This window comes from Crinia signifera, chromosome 12 (genome assembly GCF_055691185.1).
Source record: "Crinia signifera chromosome 12, ASM5569118v1, whole genome shotgun sequence".
NCBI classification, from domain to species: Eukaryota; Metazoa; Chordata; class Amphibia; order Anura; family Myobatrachidae; genus Crinia; species Crinia signifera.
Genome location: NC_139228.1, coordinates 15,296,592 through 15,314,658, shown reverse-complemented (window position 1 = coordinate 15,314,658; position 18,067 = coordinate 15,296,592). Strand labels below are relative to the sequence as shown.

The following is an 18,067-nucleotide window of genomic DNA, read 5'->3' as shown; positions in this document are numbered from 1 at the left end:
ACAAGAGCAGTGTCTGCCTCCTGGGCGGAAAAAGAGAGGGCATCTATCGAAGAACTCTGCAAAGCTGCATGCTGGTCATCAGTGCATACATTTGCGAAGCACTACAGAGTGGACGTAACTTCTTCAGCTGATGCGAAGTTTGGCAGACAGGTTCTGAGCGCAGTTGTATGTATGAGTTATTATTCATAAGAGAACAAGGTGAAGTAACCTATTATTATTATCATTATATTATATCCCTCCCATTATATTACTGCTTGGGTATAACCCATTGGTAGCTGCCATGGGGAGGTAGAGGAAAGAACAGATTCCTACCTGTTAATATGCTTTCCTCTACTCCACCATGGCAGCATAGTTCCCTTCCCATATGTATTTGTATTATAAGCTGTTTAACAAGACACTGAGGCCTAGAAGGGAGGGGCTTATGTAGGGCCAGGTGTTCTCTTTGTTTCCTTTCCAGAATACTACCCTGCAGGACTTAACCCATTGGTAGCTGCCATGGTGGAGTAGAGGAAAGCATATTAACAGGTAGGAATCTGTTCTTTGCGCCATATCATTTTATTCCTTCTCATTATGCAGAGGATCAGTGGTAGTCAGAACTGTGCAGTTCCTGTTTTTGGGATCGCCTATATTTATTATGGCTGACCAAATTAAAAAAAATGGATTTTTTTGACCACATCATAATGCTTAATAGAGATATACTTGCCTACTTTTTTTTTTTCTCCTTTCCAGGAGAAACCCGGAGATGAGACCAGATTGTACGTGTCAGGAAGACAGGACAAGGCTGACATCAACAAGTCCCACCCCCTTGGCAGTCAAACGTGGCAATTCTCTGGTCAGTGGATGGGGAGGAGCTAAAATTGCACAATTTGCATAATTTTAGCCCCGCACCTCACCACGGACCTACATTTCATCCACTTACAAATGCTGATGAGCCCAACTCAGATCTGGTTATTCTCTATCTTATTAAGCTTCAGTAAACCCGGGTGGAAAATTGCGCTAGATGCACTTATCCACCATCACTGCGTAAACTGGTAATGTTGCAACTCCAGCTACAGCTACAGGAAACAGCAACATAAGCACAGTATGTTTAGTTTTATTTAATTATAGGAGTTTAAAGTTTGCTGGGGTAAATCACACTCCACCTAGTGCACCGAAGGTTAACAAATTTTCACTTTAACCATACGCAAAACATCATGTTCTATGGACTGCACTGACTACAGCCCATAGAAGCCAGATAGGACTGCACAAAAGGCAGGGAGTGGCTTCCTACAGGAAGGCAGTTCTTAGCTAATCTCAGCCTGGACTGGCAGTCCCACAGGGAGGGAACACCTCCCAAGGGGACTGTCTGTTCTGCGGGTGATTGACAGGTGACACATCAAATAGGAATTATTGCCAGTCACAGTGTAGCCAGTGAAGTTACGGACTGCAATTGGCTCACTAAGGTGGTAGATTTTACAGGGCCGTAGGTAAAATCCATCACTGTTCACAGTATATATTTATTATTCTATATATAATGGGAAATATTAAACTTTAGCGATCATTTAAGTGCTTTAAATTCAGATATAAAAACAACCTGTATTACTGAGCTTTGAGGGAAGGAGAGTTTTGGGGACCTTCACAAGTCCATAAGATAAGCATTAGGTCAATAATGGCAAGGTAGACAGTCATGAGTTTTTCAGGTTGTTTTTTTAGCCGACATTTGCCGACAGGCGGTGTTTCATGCCCTACCATCCACTACGGTGTGGTGGGAGAATAAAATAGTGTACCGTGCGCAGTGCGCCATGCAAGGGGATGTGGAGCACTTTGATGGTGTCCATGTCAACATTTGGGACAAAAACCTGAGAAAAATTCATGTCAGCTTTTTGACCGTCGACCTTGCTATTGTCAACTTAATGCTTGTGTCAAACTTCCAACCCTGGCACCCTTAGCCCTTTCGACCTTCAGTGGTCGACCTAAATGCATATCGACCTAAATAGGGCGGACCCAATGACCCATAGCCTCTCATCCCTCAACCCATTCTGCCCATTAAACTAGGAAGCGGGTGGAATGCGCCAGTTGACCGGAGTGCGCAGATACTCCCTGATTCTTGGGAATCTCACTGACATTTCAGAAGAGTGGACAAGTAGGATTCAATGTGCTACGTATTAAGAGTCCTAGATTTAGACTAGACAGACAGGTTCTTAAATAATATATTACAGGAGGTTCCAACAACCTAAAACGGTGAAGAGTCTGGCCTACGAAGGCCCACCATATTTCCATGAACAAAACGTATCTTCACATTCGGATTTCCTGCGGGTGCCGGTGAGGTTCTGTAAACCTCAAGCAACCCGCACTGTATAACCAGCGATAGTCCTGAGAAGGAATAGAAGTAAGATAGAGAACGATAACTGGGGTCTATTATTTCCTTTACTGAATATATGTAAGGTTCCAGGCTCAGGGTGGAAATCTCTGGCATCTTCCAAGGCATGATAAGCCGCGTCCGTCAAATTTGCGTTCCCCGAAACCATCAAGTCAAACACACAAGACTGAAAGTACACATCCTCTATGGACAACTTCTCTCGGCAGAGCGTCCTCGCTGACTCCATGCTCAGAGAGGAGGACGTCCTACTCAGGTCTGTAGTTCTAGAAATCCACTGACCGGACGGGCAGCCACTCACACAGAGCTGAAGGTCCTGCTCCTCCTGGAAGGCTTGGGAGATCTCCTCCGCCATGCGTAAGGAGAAAGACAGCTGCCCTTCCAGTTGTCGAACCCGGATGGTGGTACCAATATAAGCGGCCTGGATCTCTATGTACTTCCCAGGCTCTCTCTCGTGGATCGTCAGGCTGCTCCCGCCTGCTCTTCTGCCGCCGTCCACAGAGCCATCGTCGAATGCCACTGGCACGTTGCCCACCTCCGCCTGGTAAATTCTCTGGTCAACGCATTGCTTCATGTCCTTGAAGATAATGGTCAGCTGTGAAAAGAAATGAAGCAGTGAATAAAATCATCTCCTTAAGATCAGCGTTCATAACAAGAAGTCATTCCACACATTTATGTGCTACTTCTAGGGTTCTCGGTTAGCAAAACGGGTTGGGATCGTTAGGTCGACAAGCATTGGGTCGACACCACTAGGTCGACATGCAGCAAGGTTGACATGGGTCTAGGTCGACATGGGTCTAGGTCGACATGGGGTTTCCGAATGTCGACACAGTTTGAAGTGCAACGCATCCGCTTGCTTTGCTTGCGATGCTTCGGGCACGGTGCCTAGCTACACTTGGCACACTATTTTATTGTCCCACCACGCCCTAGTGAATGGTAGGGCATGAAATACTGCCTGTCGGCACATGTCGGCTCCAAAACCAGTGAAAAACACCATGTCGACCTAGCCCATGTCGACCTAACGCTAGTGACGACCTAGATCCATGTCGACATTGACCCATGTCGACCTAGTGGTGTCGACCCAATGCTTGTTGAATTAGTTACTGTAGACCTAATGACCGTATCCCGGCAAAACCGGGGATGCAAAAATTGGCATAAATTGCTAACTCCGACCTGTTCGCTAGGCTGCATATACTCGCAGCCTAGTGAACAGGTCAGTACCGCCTGCCACCCTACCGTACTATGATTAGGTAGATCGGCAATTGTATGTAGGCTTCTTAGAGGTGTGTGGTTACCGCTGTATGGTAATAACTTACATGCAGTTGGTCATCGCACTGTTAGTGCCTGGTTACCTAACACATTGGTGGATCCAGGGAGGGGCAGCAATCCTTGACCCTTACCTTGCTGGTTACAGTAGCGCTGGACAAATGAGAGAGCGGCATGCTGGTTGCCTGAACGTACAGGTATTCGTTGTCCAGGAGAGGCCAGGAGCCGTTCACCTTGCACGTCTGGAAGTTGCCACTGAAGGTGCGCACATGCGGATCCCCAAAGACGGCACAGTGAAGGTACTTGGGGACAGTCCCATGCTTCTCGTGGAAGATCTTCTCATAATCACAGGCCTGCTTGAGTGTAGGATCAGGAAGGGGCTGTGGAGGCTGCCGCCGGGGGGAGTTAGTAGGCCCCTCCTTGGAGCAGTTGTACTGAATCATGCGATCCTCGATGATGTGGACCGCTGTGTGGTACACCAAGTCACCACGACATGTCCGGGCTGTGCTGCGGGTACACTGAGAGTAGGAGCGCAGGGCGTTGCAGTACACAACATTCTTGTTGGAGATCCTCGTGTTCGATATGGCAGCAACATAGTCTGCATTACATTTGACGATTTTACACTGCGCATCCACTGTAGAGAGGAGAGAAGACAGAGGTGTTAGTAGCGCCGACATGATACATAGTTCAAAATAATTTCTTAGTTATGTACAGCGTGCCACAATTGATTGTCTACGGGTGATAAGAACACATGCGCACCCAAGCCTCATTTCACACGTGGCTATCTTGGTGTTATTGGAGCATGCTGTTGGAACCGCAGGCTAGGCAGAGGTGTATGGTGCTTCAGCCGGATCTATTGCGCCAATGATAGGCTGGTGCATGTCTACACTGATAGGTATGGGGGCTACATGTACAGGCCTCTGCTCCTATTTCTGTGTGCAATGAGTCCTGGGAATACGCCATGAAAGTCCTTATCTGTGACCATGAGGACTGATGCTGAATCTGGTATACGTTCATTAAGGTCGACATACATTGTCGACCACTGAAGGTCAACTGGCCTTGTCAATACATGAAAAAGGCCATCAAAAATCATTTGGTCGTCAAAGGTCGACATGGGTTTTTTATGCCAACATGTGCTGACAGGCAGTATTTCATGCCCAACCATCCACTGGCAGCAGCCCATAGAAGCTAAATCACAGTCCCAGCACCTGTACACTGCAGATAACAGGCACCGAGACCGGTATCAGTCTCGTTACTGTGCATGCCCCGGATTCTATGGACTGCAACCAAAACAGCCCATAGAGGGAGGGAACAACTCCCAATGGGATGCCCTGAGTGACTGGCAGGTCGGACTTCCAATAGGAAGTCACTGCCAGTCACAGTGAAGCCAGAGCAGTCTCACAGACTGCATCTGGCTTCACTTATTCAAAGCACAGTGGCAGATTTTACCTGGGGGGCTGCAGTCCTGCTGCCCATAGGTAAAAACCGCCACTGGCCTAAGGAGTACTAGGCCTGAAATAGGATCTATAAGTTGTACAAACCACAATAGGAAAAAAAGTGTCCTTGTCCACCCTTCAGGAACACTAGGTAGGTAGGCTCCCGAAAATTGAGTGGCACCCCCGGCCCCCCATTAAGGTTGGCAAGTCTACAGCATCCAACTCAGCATATCACTTAGCACAAGTGGACAGACAGAAGGGACCCGACGATGCAATTTGTGCTGAATCACATCATCGTAGCCCCAACCCTCTATACATTGCCTGAGTGTTTGTTTTTTTTAAGCAGGGGGCGGAGCCATGACGGCACAACTGGGGAATAAAAGTAGGTAAGTTTGATGTTATGGAATTAACATTCCAGAATACATTTGGTAAGAGGAACCTTACGCCTGCCTGGAGGACACCATCGCCATGCTGCAACTATTTACCAAGGGGGAGATGTGTCCAACCTCTTGCAGGTACTAGGCACTGTAAATGATAGCTAGAATCGTATACACTAATTGGGGGTCTGTGTCGACTCATGTCGACCTTTTCACGTATTCACGTATCAAACTTTTGTCAATGTGAACCATGTGCATGTGGACTTAGACATCTGTGAGCTTTACAACACCTTCTTACCCAAGTAATAATCATTCATGTTTTCTCCAGGCCACAGGTCTGGAAGATGGCAGGAGGAAAACGAGGACCCGTGGCCCTCCTCAAGCCCTACTCACTTTGAAGTAAAGGCTCGTCCGAGGGCTGTGGGCAGCTTTGTAGTGCGCTGGTTATCCATGCACTGGGGGGGGAAACTAGGGCAATCTAGCACATGGCTTCACGGTAGGAATGTTCCAAGACCAAAGAGGGTTTACAGCCAAAATCAGATACCTTCACTATCAATGGTAGAACCCAGATGGTTTCCAAGCATCAGCTATAGCCAAGGGCACCACACTGTATCGATGGTCGGTAACTATTATTGACCATTGATGGATGCCACATTGATGGCCATCCCTACTTCAGGGAAACTCTAAGCTCCTTGAGTTGACGAACCAGACAACTTGATGCACGTGGGGTCGTATTTAATCCACGACTACAAAAGGTGTAGTTATCAGCTATGGGTCATAAACTGGGTAAGATCACTGGACATGCTGGACTTAAAGCTCTCACCTGGCCTCCAGGGTCCTTACCTTGGTCCCAGAAGATTAGCAGAAGCACCGTTTTAAAGAGAACACTGTCTGAAGAGAGATATCGTCTACTGGTCGGACTACCCATTCCAGTCCATGCAGATCTCACCGGAGCATCTTCTTCCTGCTGTATGAGAGTCATGCCGTTAGTATTCTGCCACTGGGATAAAGCAGGGCTCATGCCATATGCAAGGAATGAACAATTACATAGAAACTATTCGGTACCAAAGCACATAATGGCTTAATTCCGAGATGGCCGGGACGGTGACCCAGGAGCACCCACACATAGCTGCATTACTAAGGTTGGAAATGTAGATTGCATCTGGAGGGGATCAGCACTATGGGGGTCATTCTGATTTGATTGGAAAGAGGCGAATTTGTCCCGTTCCAGTGTTTGGGCAAATGTGCATACGCATGGTATAGTATACGCATGTACAGGAACCCCTTGCAAATGGCTTCAGCAACTTGCAGTCGCCAAGGATCGGTGCTGCCCGGGGGCAGACGGTGGTGGGGACTGGGGTCACCCATGGTAATTTTATGGCCATCCCCATGAAAAGTCTGGGCTGGCTGGGTGGGCCGATGACTTGCAGTTTAGTGAGTCAACCAGAATCACCCTGACAGTGAAAAGGTCAAGTACTATCGATCGACATGGACAAAGGTCATCAAAGAAAGGTCAAAGTCAAAGGTCGACATTAGTTTTTCAAAATGTATTTTTTTTTGTCACTTTTTCATGCTATACCACCCATGTGGACGATGACTGGCAATGGTAAAGTAAGTCAAGCGAGCCAGTAGCGAAGCACGGCACCTGGACCGCACCATGGTGAGCGAAACGGTGCACAAAGTGAGGGTCCACGTGCATGTGTCGATCATTTCTATGTTGACCTTACCCCTGTGTCAAACTGTTCAGGTCGACTTAAACATGGTAGACCGAATTACTGTTGACCCCATGATCTACCCCATCTGGAGCGATGTGATTGTACACACCCATCTGCTGTCAGTGCTGTCCCCACGCCAGTAACAGTAAGTATCCTGCAGAGCAATCCGTACCTCACAGCCCAGGCTGGGTACATATGCAACGCTGCTCCGTGGTACTGCAGATTTGTCATTCCCCTGTAGCGTGGCCAGACCACAGTGTTATATCATTACCACAAGTGTAAGATGAAACCACAGAGGGGTTGCCCGTCTCCTGACACTCTCTCAGCTTTCCAGATCCGCTGCCTGATTTGCAACTTGGCAGTTTTTAGTGACAGACCCCCCCCCCCAGTGCCACCTCCACCCACCCTCCCTCCCCAAGCTGGCAGACATCCCAGTACATAGCAGTAGCTGGCTGGCTGCCCATATCTCCCTCAAGCACCTCTTAAAGCTCAAGGAGGAACAGTTGAGATTGGCACAGGCGTACGTCAGTAGGACAAGGACCGCAGCGCCGTCGGCCTCTGTAGTGGACTCACAACACAAGTGTTAAAGCCTTTAACTAGCTTGAAGTAATGTACTGTATCAGTGACTTCATAGGAGCAGTCTGACAAATGGTCCAGCATCGGACAGTGGGCCTTATTTTGGTTCATTCTTTCTGACAAAATCCTTCTTAGATGGACAAAACCATGTGCACTGCAGGGGGGGCAGATGTAAAATGTGCAGAGAGAATTAGATTTGGGTGAGTAATTTTGTTTCTGTGCAGGGAAAATACTGGCTGCTTTATTTTTACACTGCAATATAGATCTCACTTTGAAGTAAAACCCCACCCAAATTTAATTCTCTCTGCACATGTTACATCTGTCCCACCTGCAGTGCACATGGTTTTGCCCATCTAAGAAGGATTTTGTCAGAAAGAATGAACCAAAATAAGGCCCAGTGTGATCTCACATCACTTTTGTACATCGGGCAGGTGCTCTCGGAAAGCGTTGTAGTTGGACATGCTATATGACTATATTTGACTATATAGTCAAAATCAAACACAAACCTCACAGTGTGTGCTCTACATTATGCAGCAAAGTACAAAGCACCGGTACTCCTGACACTGCCGCAGCCGTGCAGCAGGTGTGTGTGACTCGGAGGCTACACACTATATCACTGACGTTGTGTGCTCCCTTGTGTCGTCAGCGACATCCTCCGTCGGCCTTTCCATATTTTTGTTATGTAGTTGTATTTGCAGACATGTTTAAGTTTACTAAAATGGGAGTTCTATTGAAGATTGGATGTTGCCCAGAGCAACCAATCAGATTGTACTTATTTATTTAGTTACTAGAAGAGAATAAATAGAATCTGATTGGTTGCCCATAGCAACATCTCATCTTCAATAGAACTCCCATCTTAGTAAATATACCACATAATATTAATAGGAGAACATGATGCTAGAATTATTTATAATACTGAAATATTAATAATAATAATAATAGTAATAATATAATTATGTCATAATACTGAAATAATCAAAATAACAACAACAAGACTATTATAATAATAATAATAATAACAATAATAATAATAATAATATAATTATGCCAGAATACTGAAATAATAATAAAAATAGCAACAACAAGACTATAATAATAATAATAATAATAATAATGATGATGATGATGACGATGATGAAATAACAACAATAATAATAACAACAATACTTTAATACTGCTTTCACATTGCAGAAATGGGTAATGACACGGTATTCTTAAATGGGACTTTAAAATGGGTCTGAGCCTTGAGACCTTTCACATTGCAGGTGAAAACCGTTTCTAAAATCATTTAATACCATTCAAACATTCAACCCGTTTAACCCCCAAGGGACATGTTTAAAGCCATTGAAATAGAGCTGTTCAAACTGCCAAATAAAACGGCTTTAAAACGTTTAGGACTCTGCTTTTTAACCGTGTTGAAATACCAGTTAACTTTAACCGGTAAATCAACTCTGGCACTTTCATATTGCAGCCTTAAACGTTTTAAAATGAAAAAAAACGGCAATATACCATTTTAAAAGTGCGATGTGAAAGGGGTATTAGTCAGTGGTTCCCAAACTGTGTGCCTAGGCTCCCTGGGGTGCCTCGGGACACTTGCAGGGGTGCCTTGGATTAGTGGTCTAGAGGCAATTGAAATTATTTATTGTCATTGTAAAAGGCAAAAACATTGCTGGTGGGCTATCAGTAATAAAATATGTGGACACCAGAAGCTAATCCTGTCCCTCACCCATAAATAAACCCATGTATGACATACAAATCAATTTACAGACTAAGAAACTTTTGGACTAGGGGTGCCATGACATTTTTTTTGATGCTCTAGGGTGCCATGATTTTAAAAAGTTTGGGAACCACTGCTTTAAGTATAACAATTATAAAAATATAATAATAATAACAACAACAACAACAACGACAATTATATAATAATAATAATAATAATAATAATAAGTATAATAATATTGAATTAATAATAAAAATAATAATGAAATAATAATAATTATTATAATAATAACAACAAGAATATAATAATATAATAATATTAACAATAATAATGATGATTTAAAAATAACAACAATAATAATAATATTAATTATAATAATAATAAGTGTAATAATGTAATAATTATTAATTAATAATAAAATAATACTGAAATAATAATAATTATTATAACAATAATAACAACAAGAATATAATAATTATATTAATAATAAAAATAATAATAATAATATTATAATAATGATGATGAAATAACAACAATAATGCCCCTTTCCCACTGCAGCTAAAAAACGGTAAATTGCCGATTTTCAGTGCAATTTACCGTTTAAGGCTGCAGTGGGAAAGTGCCAGAGTTGAAATACCGTTTAAAGCTAAATGGTATTTCAACCCGTTTTTAAAGCAGAGTCCTACACGTTAAAATAAGGTTTAAGAGGCAGTTAGAATGCCTCTTAAACGTTATTTAGCCTCCAGGCAGTCCCAGTGCCTGATGAGACCTAGTAGTTCTCACTTTGTGCATGTGTAATGAGTGCACGTGCATAATAAAGAGCCGCTCATTACATATGCGCATATGTAATGAGCGGCTCATTAGTATGCACGTGCACTCATTACATATGCGCAAAGTGAGAACTACTAGTTCTCATCAGGCACTGGGACTGCCTGTACCCTGCATGGACCCCCGCTGCCTCCCCACTGCCCTGCATCCCCGTGCAGGTAAGTACAAGGGGAGGGGAGGTGGGGGCACAGGGCAGTTACGGGGGGTTAGGCACTCTTTACAGGGGGGGGGGGGGTGTTAGGCACTCTACATTTTACGCGGTTCACTGCAATGGGAATGGTACTTAAATGGTATTTAAAACGGTAATCTGCTGCAGTGGGAATGCTAATACCGTTTTAAATACCATTTAAGATTAGCAGTACTTTAAACTGGTCTGCAGTGGGAAAGCAGCATAATACTGTAATAATAATAATAATAACAATAATAATGATGATTAAAAAATAACAACAATAAGAATATAATAATAATAATAATAATAATAATAATAATAATTAAGATTATTTTCCACAACAGATAGGATGTTATTTTATAGCGCACTTAGGGCCTTATTTTGGTTCATTCTTTCTGACAAAATCCTTCTTAGATGGACAAAACCATGTGCACTGCAGGGGGGGCAGATGTAACATGTGCAGAGAGAATTAGATTTGGGTGAGTAATTTTGTTTCTGTGCAGGGAAAATACTGACTGCTTTATTTTTACACTGCAATATAGATCTCACTTTGAAGTAAAACCCCACCCAAATCTAATTCTCTCTGCACATGTTACATCTGCCCCACCTGCAGTGCACATGGTTTTGCCCATCTAAGAAGGATTTTGTCAGAAAGAATGAACCAAAATAAGGCCCTTAGTAACATGTAGTACACCTGTGCACACTGCAGTATTCAACATGTTCAGAGTATTATGTATCAATGACTAATAGGTCTGACTTCTAGGTGAGATGTAAGGTCACGTGGATGGGGGTTGGTTGTTCCAGTATGATGCCAGTAACAGCGGTAACAGTCTGGGACTTACAGTAAGTGACAAGTCCAGGTCAGGAAGTAGCTGGCATATTGCCGGGTATATGGGGCAAGCAGCCAGGCAGCACTCGTACATCCATGGACTTACTACTAATTAGAGGCCTGAATATACGGGATAATTCCAACCTGATCCCTGGGCTGCTAATTTGCAGAGCCCTTCCACCGGGCAATCTCTGCCCAGTCAGAGTGAACTACCGCCCTGAGATAAGCTTGCCAAAATATCGCAGCCCTGCGATTCACAAATCACTCCCCATATAATCATTTTCCCAGTGGACAGGACCTACAGTACTTGGACTGTGTGAAAGAATTTGGCTGATCGGGGCTGGAGCTGACGTCACATGACTTCCATTTAACCGCTTGGACCTGTATTTTCCCTGACACTCCCAGCAAAATGGGCGGGTGACACCCACAAATACCAGCTTCCTGTCAATTACCTTGTGTAGGTCATTAATTAAAAAAAAAAAAGTAGCTGGATTTATTGCAGGATAATAAACATATTATCTGGAGCTATCCACCAATCAGAGTGCAGCATTGTCTATCTGCTTCCCAGCCTACAGCCAGACGGTGAATGTCTGTGAGCATGCTGATTGGCAGCTGGCTGGATCAATAGACCACAGTGCAGACAGGACAGCCAATCGCTGTAGAGAAGCATGTGAAGAGGCGGGGCAGGGCAGATACTAGCATTAGCATAAATTTACAGACACGACTACGGTAAAAGATGCTACAGCCACAAGCATTGCTTCATAATATCTGCGATCACAGAGAACTTATTGCAGTACAGCAAGTTAGCAGCACTTGTATTTCCTATGGCTGCTCTGGCATCCTCACTGCCATCTGTCTCTGGGACGCGGTATTAACTGGGCCATTTGGCCTGTGCCGTATAGGAATGCATTGCTAATGCCGCTCAGCTGTGCTAGCTGTCCAGTGCACATGTTCAGCTTCCCTGGGTGCAAAACCTGGAACATATACATCGTACAGCCCAGCATGGCACAAGGGACGGTTCTGCCGCTTCATACAACTTCCTCCGGCACAAATGCCGCTGCCACTGGGGGCTGAGCCCATAACAAAGACCCCTGAGATGAATCATTTTACCCCTTCATCACTAGATGTATCGTATACCTCAATGGCCTGATCCATTCTAAATGTGTATCAGCTTTATATTAATAATAATAATATTTATATAGCACTTTTCTCCCAATAGGACTCAAAGTGCTTCACCATTGTCTTTACAGCTCAATATACAAAACAAACTTTAGTAGATATCAGTGAAATGCCTGAGTAATAGATAAGTCTTTGGTCTAATTTTAAAGGATTCTACAGTGGGGGCTTCTCGCACTGTGCGAGGAGAAGGGTTCCACAGAGTTGGGTGAATTCAGCTTCATCATGAATAACTTTGAATATTTTCTGCTCTACCAAGCAAATAGGAATATCATAATATAAAGGGAAATAAAAAATATCCATTAGGTCGACATGAAAAAGGTCAACTTTTTTTTTTTTAAAGGTGGTTTTTCATACTTTGCTAACCAAGTGGGTATGAGAATATAACAGCGAGCCACGTGAGGGAATGCAATACACTTACGCGGTATCCATGTCTACTCAATGTCCATGTCGACGTAAGTTGACGCGGTACACATATGGTGTCCATGTCGACTTAAGTTGACATAGACACCAAAAAACCCACTGAAACTCATGTTGATCTAATGATTGTGTCAACATAATAACCATGTCAACCTAATGACCATGTCATGTGTCGAACCCTGAGACAGGGCTTAGGTTGACACCTGAAATAGGTCAACATATCTATGGTCAACAGGGTTGGATGGTCGATACAATAATGGGAAGATCAACAGTCAAAAGGTCAACATGAGTTTTTCACGTTTTATGTCAACATAGTCGACACGGACACCGTCTAAGTGGACAGCGTCCACTCACCGTGCTTTGGGCACAATTTTATTCTTCCACCATGCCATGGCATAGTGGATGGTAGGGTATGAAATACCGCCTGTCGGCACATGTCGGCTCAAAAAAAAGTAAAAAAAACTCAAATCTACCTTTGGACTCTCGATCTTCCCATTGTCGACCTAATACTTGTGTCAACCTTCCAACCTGCCGACCTAAATAATGACCATATCCCACACAAACAGCAGCTTGTGCACACCTATAGAATACACAGGACTTTGAGCACAGCCCTGAGCCCACTGTCAGCTATATACACATCCCCTTCAGGCTTCCTGAGGTTAGAAATGTTATTTTAGGTTAATCTCCCATTATGTCCACATTCTCTGGCATGGGCCGCACACATCTGTTGAGTTTCCAGCTGACAGAAATTTGGGGGTGACATCATAGTGCTGCCGATTTTTGGGAAACCATGGGATATGAGGTTCCCACACTTAGCCCCCGTGCCGGGTGCGTCTTTCAGCGTCGGCTGGCGTGTTCGCCACCAGCAAACTTGCGAGAGCCATAAAATTGCTTCAATACATTCCACTCATCCTGCGGAGGACGGGAGATTTATGTCAGAAGTCAGAATTTGACATCAGAAGACAGAAGAACTCTACTGACGGAGTGTTATTCCTTAGGAAACATCTGCTTCGGTCACCCCCCTCCTCTTCTTCTTCTTCTTAAAAAAAAACATACTGTACAGTATATCCCTGTCCACCTGCACTGGGGACGGAGAAGTCAGGCCTGCCTGCTCCTGGGTTGCATTGACCCCTTCCTAATATAAACCATTTGTCGTCATGACTCTGTGCATCAAAGAGCTGCGGTGAAGCACATATGGGGAGGGTCTGGACCTAAGGTGCCGGAACAAGGGGCTCCCTACAAGTCCACCTGCTGGATGGGAGAGAGGCTGCAGCTGGGACTGGGAGGATCTTGGACCATCAAACTCTTTGCAGTCCAGAGAATCGCTCTCTGAAGGGTTGGGAAGAATTTCCTCCCAGACCGACATGCATCCAGATGTCATGGGGAAGGGGGGGGGGGGGGGGGGGGGGCGGGGGGGTTGCAGATGTATATTGCCATGTACCATGAACTTGCAGCTCTGTGTATTGTATATATATGGTCCCGCAGAACAGAGGTCTTGTGGGCTAATTTTGTGATCTTAGGAAGCGTACAAGACACAGCATTATGTCACCAGCAGCAGCCTTGTTACCGCACTTGCCAAAGTTAACACTATCAGCATGGAACATCTAAGTATATTGTATAGTATATTGGGTTTATATTGAGTATATAAATCAGTTTGGTGTTGCAGTGTAAATGATTGCCGCTTTAAAAAAAACTGGAGCTTTCTTACCAAATCTCTCACTTTCTGAATCTCTCATCCTATTACATTTCATTTCACATTATCTCTAGTAGGCATCCACCACAGTGCATCATGGGACATGTAATCATTATATACTTATAGGGTAGTGCAGGGCTGGGCAACACCGGCCCTCCAGATGTTAATGAACTACACATCCCAGCATGCCTTGCATCAGTTTCAGAATGGCCACATAGCAAAACTAATGCAAAGCATCCTGGGATGTGTAGTTCACAAACATCTGGAGGGCCGGTGTTGCCCAGCCCTGGGGTAGTGTGTTCAGATACACAGCAGTGAGTAACGCTTCATTCATTAAAACTACAGTTACCATAACCCAAAGTGACATTCCCACCACACTGTGTGGAGTTTGTATGTTCTCTGTATGCTTGTGTGGGTTTCCTCCAGGTATTCAATATTCCTCACACAATCCAAACATATACTAATAGGTTAATTGGCTCCCAACCAAAAATGACCCTATAGTGTAAGAATGTAAGCTATCACGAGCAGGGCCCTCTGTCCTTGTTTTTTTTCCTCTCTTAGTGGGGTGGTTCGCAGCGAGGACAGATGTTTTGCATCTGCGCATGTGCAGACGCACCTAGCAGTGCGTCTGGGAGGGCGTGGGCCGGCTGTGGGGGGCACAGCCCATGGCGACACCCAGCGTTTCATTGCGTTCCCATGAGATGCAGGTGAGGGGAGCAGGCAGCTGACGTCAGTGGATGTCAGCTGCCCACCTGCTTCCCGCAGAGGGTGCTCATAGAGGTGTCTCTGATCTGCGAGCGCTAGGGAAATCATTTGATTGGCACCGACAAGGGGTGTGGGTGGCGTTTGACCAACACACAACTTCCGAATTCAGGATGGGCACCCCAAGCAGGCATCTCCACGCCTGCATCTGCACTGCATAAAACACTGGGGGTTCCTCTGCTGCCGCCCCCTTCCCGACCCTCCTGGACCCTCGCAGAAGCAGCTTGCTCCCGGGGATTTGTGCATTGGGGACAGGGCCTAATCCGGTTACAAATGAACATTCAAAGCAGTTGGGACTATTTGGCCACGCGCAGGGATTCTTACGCAGCCGATTGACTCTACGAAGGAAATTTGACTCTTAAGAAACGCCGTACTCGTCAAGGAGAAAATAACCAGGTGCGGGAGAATGTAAGATTGTGACTTAGAAGAACTGTTCGCTATCGATGTGAAAGATGCTTAAATACAAAATTAAAACCGATGACCAGTGCTGCATTAAGCCTGTGGGAGCCCGGGTCACTTTAGACAGGGGGGCCCCCTCCCACTTGTCATTACTGGTCGCAGAGCAGTATATTACACTGTCAAAACACAGAGTATATGCAATATAAACTTGGTAACTGGGTATATAGGTATGTATATATATATATATATATATATATATATATATATATATATATATACATACACCACATGAAAAGCCTGTGTTTGTCCCTCTGTAGGAGACCTCAGAGGACTGCACTGCCTCTGATTAAAACCCCTCCCATGATGAGGCTGCTGCTGCTGCTGTGTGTCCTATGCAAAGTCTCATGGGACCTAGTCATATGGTGTAGATTTATGAAAGCTTGGAGAAAGATAACATGTACAGAGACAGAGCACCAACCAATCAGCTCTTAACTTTCATTTTCCAGACTGTTAGGCAGCTAGGATCTGATTAGCTAGTACCTTATCTCCATCCAATTTATCCCTATCCATGGTTTATTACAATTATCAATGTGTGTACCCGCCTATGGCACAACTGGCATCATGATATATCGGCTGTGCTGTACACACTGAATGATATATTGCACATAACACGCTTTCTCGTTCAAAGTCGTATTCCTCTGCAAATGGTGGTTGCCAGGATCCTCCCTTCAGGCATACAGCACGCCTGACGGAAAGAACTGCAAGCAACCCGCGGGAGTGCACGGCTGCCTGCACACACTAGACCAGGCGTAGACAACTTGTGGCTCTCCAGCCATTGTGAAACTACAAGTCACAGCATGCCTTGCCACAGTTTTGCTATTAGGGAGTGCTAAAACTGTGGCACAGCATGCTGGGACTTGTAGTTTCACAACAGCTGAAGAGCCACAGGTTGCCTACACCTGCACTAGATTCGATCTGCTGGACCGCACGTCATATCGCCCTAGTGTGTATCCGACTTAACTGTCATTTTTCAAACACAGCCTGTAACAAGACAGTCAGAAGCTGTTCGGTTGGTATTTTATCTCTCTCCAATCTTTCATAAATCTCCCCACAATCCCAGGACACAAGTAGACGTGCCATACTTAGGATTACCTTATCCGACTGTATTCCCGGCGTGTCTGAACCATAAGCACCTAATGCGTTTGTGCAGCCCTGACTTACTGTTGGGTGTTCCTGTCCGCCATGGCGTAAGTGTTCTCCGTTGTGCAGTACGGCATCGTAGCGGATCCTCTGCGGACCATGGAGGTCAAAAATACAAAGCGGCTGTGTCCTCCAGCTCACCTGAAACATATGTCAGTGACAGCCAGTGGACGGGGCACCTCGATGTTCCTCTGCTTGTTCCATCGCAGTGATAATCCCACACTGTCTCTGCAGCTGTCTCTGTGTATCTGTAGGGATTTCCAACGCTTCAGTAGCTGTCAGCCAAAGGCCTCTACTATCTAAGAGTGATCTGCCCTTCCAGTGCAACAGATAAGGACAGGCGCAGCAGGGGACTGGCATGAAATTACTGCATCACCAGAGTCATATGTCCGATACTATCCAAAAAGAACATGCGTAATCAATCCAGGGAAATTAATTACTGCTTGGTTATATTGCAGTCCACACTGCCATAGAGAGTCACGTAGTGCTGCGTCTGCCGCTTCAGCGTCATCCCAGAGTATTGGACTCACAACTTAATCTCGCTAAAGATATTATATATATATATTTATACTAAGGTAACGGAGATTTGAAGCGGGGGAATTCTACAGTCGTGTCCATGCCAGGCCAAATTCTATTTTGAAATGTACAAATTCCGTACCGTTGGGTTTATATAACGTTTCTCTCTGTGCCCCGTCTGAGCGGAAATCTACTTTGCTTCCTCCAAAAAAACACACAAAGGTAATGATCAACCTGTTCCCGGTATACACTGCAGGAGCCTTGATCTTTGTCAGTTCTCGGCCATGCCAACTGTTAGAGGAGGAAATTGCAGCATCAACCATGTGTGGTCTTATGCTCATGTCAATCGTTTCCATGTCGACCTTTTGCTTGCGTCAACCTTTTGATTGTGTCAATCAAATGCATGTCGGTTATCTTCGTATCGACCAATAGGGGTCCTAATGACCACAAACTAGCTGGCTGGCCGGTCAACACGATGTTGCCAAGGGAGTGGACTGAAAGGTCTACATTGTCTAGTCAACATCAAAAGGTTGACATGCACTAGATCAGCACTGACAAAAGCTCGACATGCAGTAGGTGGAGATTGACAAAAGGTAACATAAGTATAAGGTCCACATGAGTTTTTCAAAGTT

General features: G+C 44.9%; 1 protein-coding gene across 2 annotated transcripts; it reads right to left on the bottom strand.

Annotated features, from left to right (window-relative positions):
• Nucleotides 1–496: 496 nt before the first annotated feature.
• On the bottom strand, nucleotides 497–17,646 carry HJV (hemojuvelin BMP co-receptor). 2 transcript variants are annotated; one of them, XM_083167765.1, is made up of 4 exons: nucleotides 16,941–17,646; nucleotides 6,279–6,402; nucleotides 3,757–4,256; nucleotides 497–2,951 (listed from the first exon to the last, which is right to left on the bottom strand). In XM_083167765.1, the coding sequence occupies exons 1-4, from the start codon at nucleotides 17,067–17,069 to the stop codon at nucleotides 2,319–2,321; spliced, it is 1,386 nt and encodes a 461-aa protein (XP_083023891.1). In that variant the 5' UTR covers nucleotides 17,070–17,646; the 3' UTR covers nucleotides 497–2,318. The 2 variants fall into 2 exon arrangements, with proteins under 2 accessions (XP_083023891.1, XP_083023892.1); XM_083167766.1 differs by having other exon boundaries at nucleotides 17,061–17,646.
• Between the last annotated feature and the right edge of the window lie 421 nt (nucleotides 17,647–18,067).

Bases quoted from the DNA above. Each gene is read 5' to 3' on its own strand.
- HJV (XM_083167765.1), bottom strand. From the start codon at position 17,069: ATGTTTCAGGTGAGCTGGAGGACACAGCCGCTTTGTATTTTTGACCTC. The intron at 4,257-6,278 runs GTAAGGACCCTG...TCCTCTCTACAG, and splicing joins GCTAATCTTCTGGGACCAAG to TGGATGCGCAGTGTAAAATC. The intron at 2,952-3,756 runs GTAAGGGTCAAG...TTCTTTTCACAG, and splicing joins GCGCTACTGTAACCAGCAAG to CTGACCATTATCTTCAAGGA.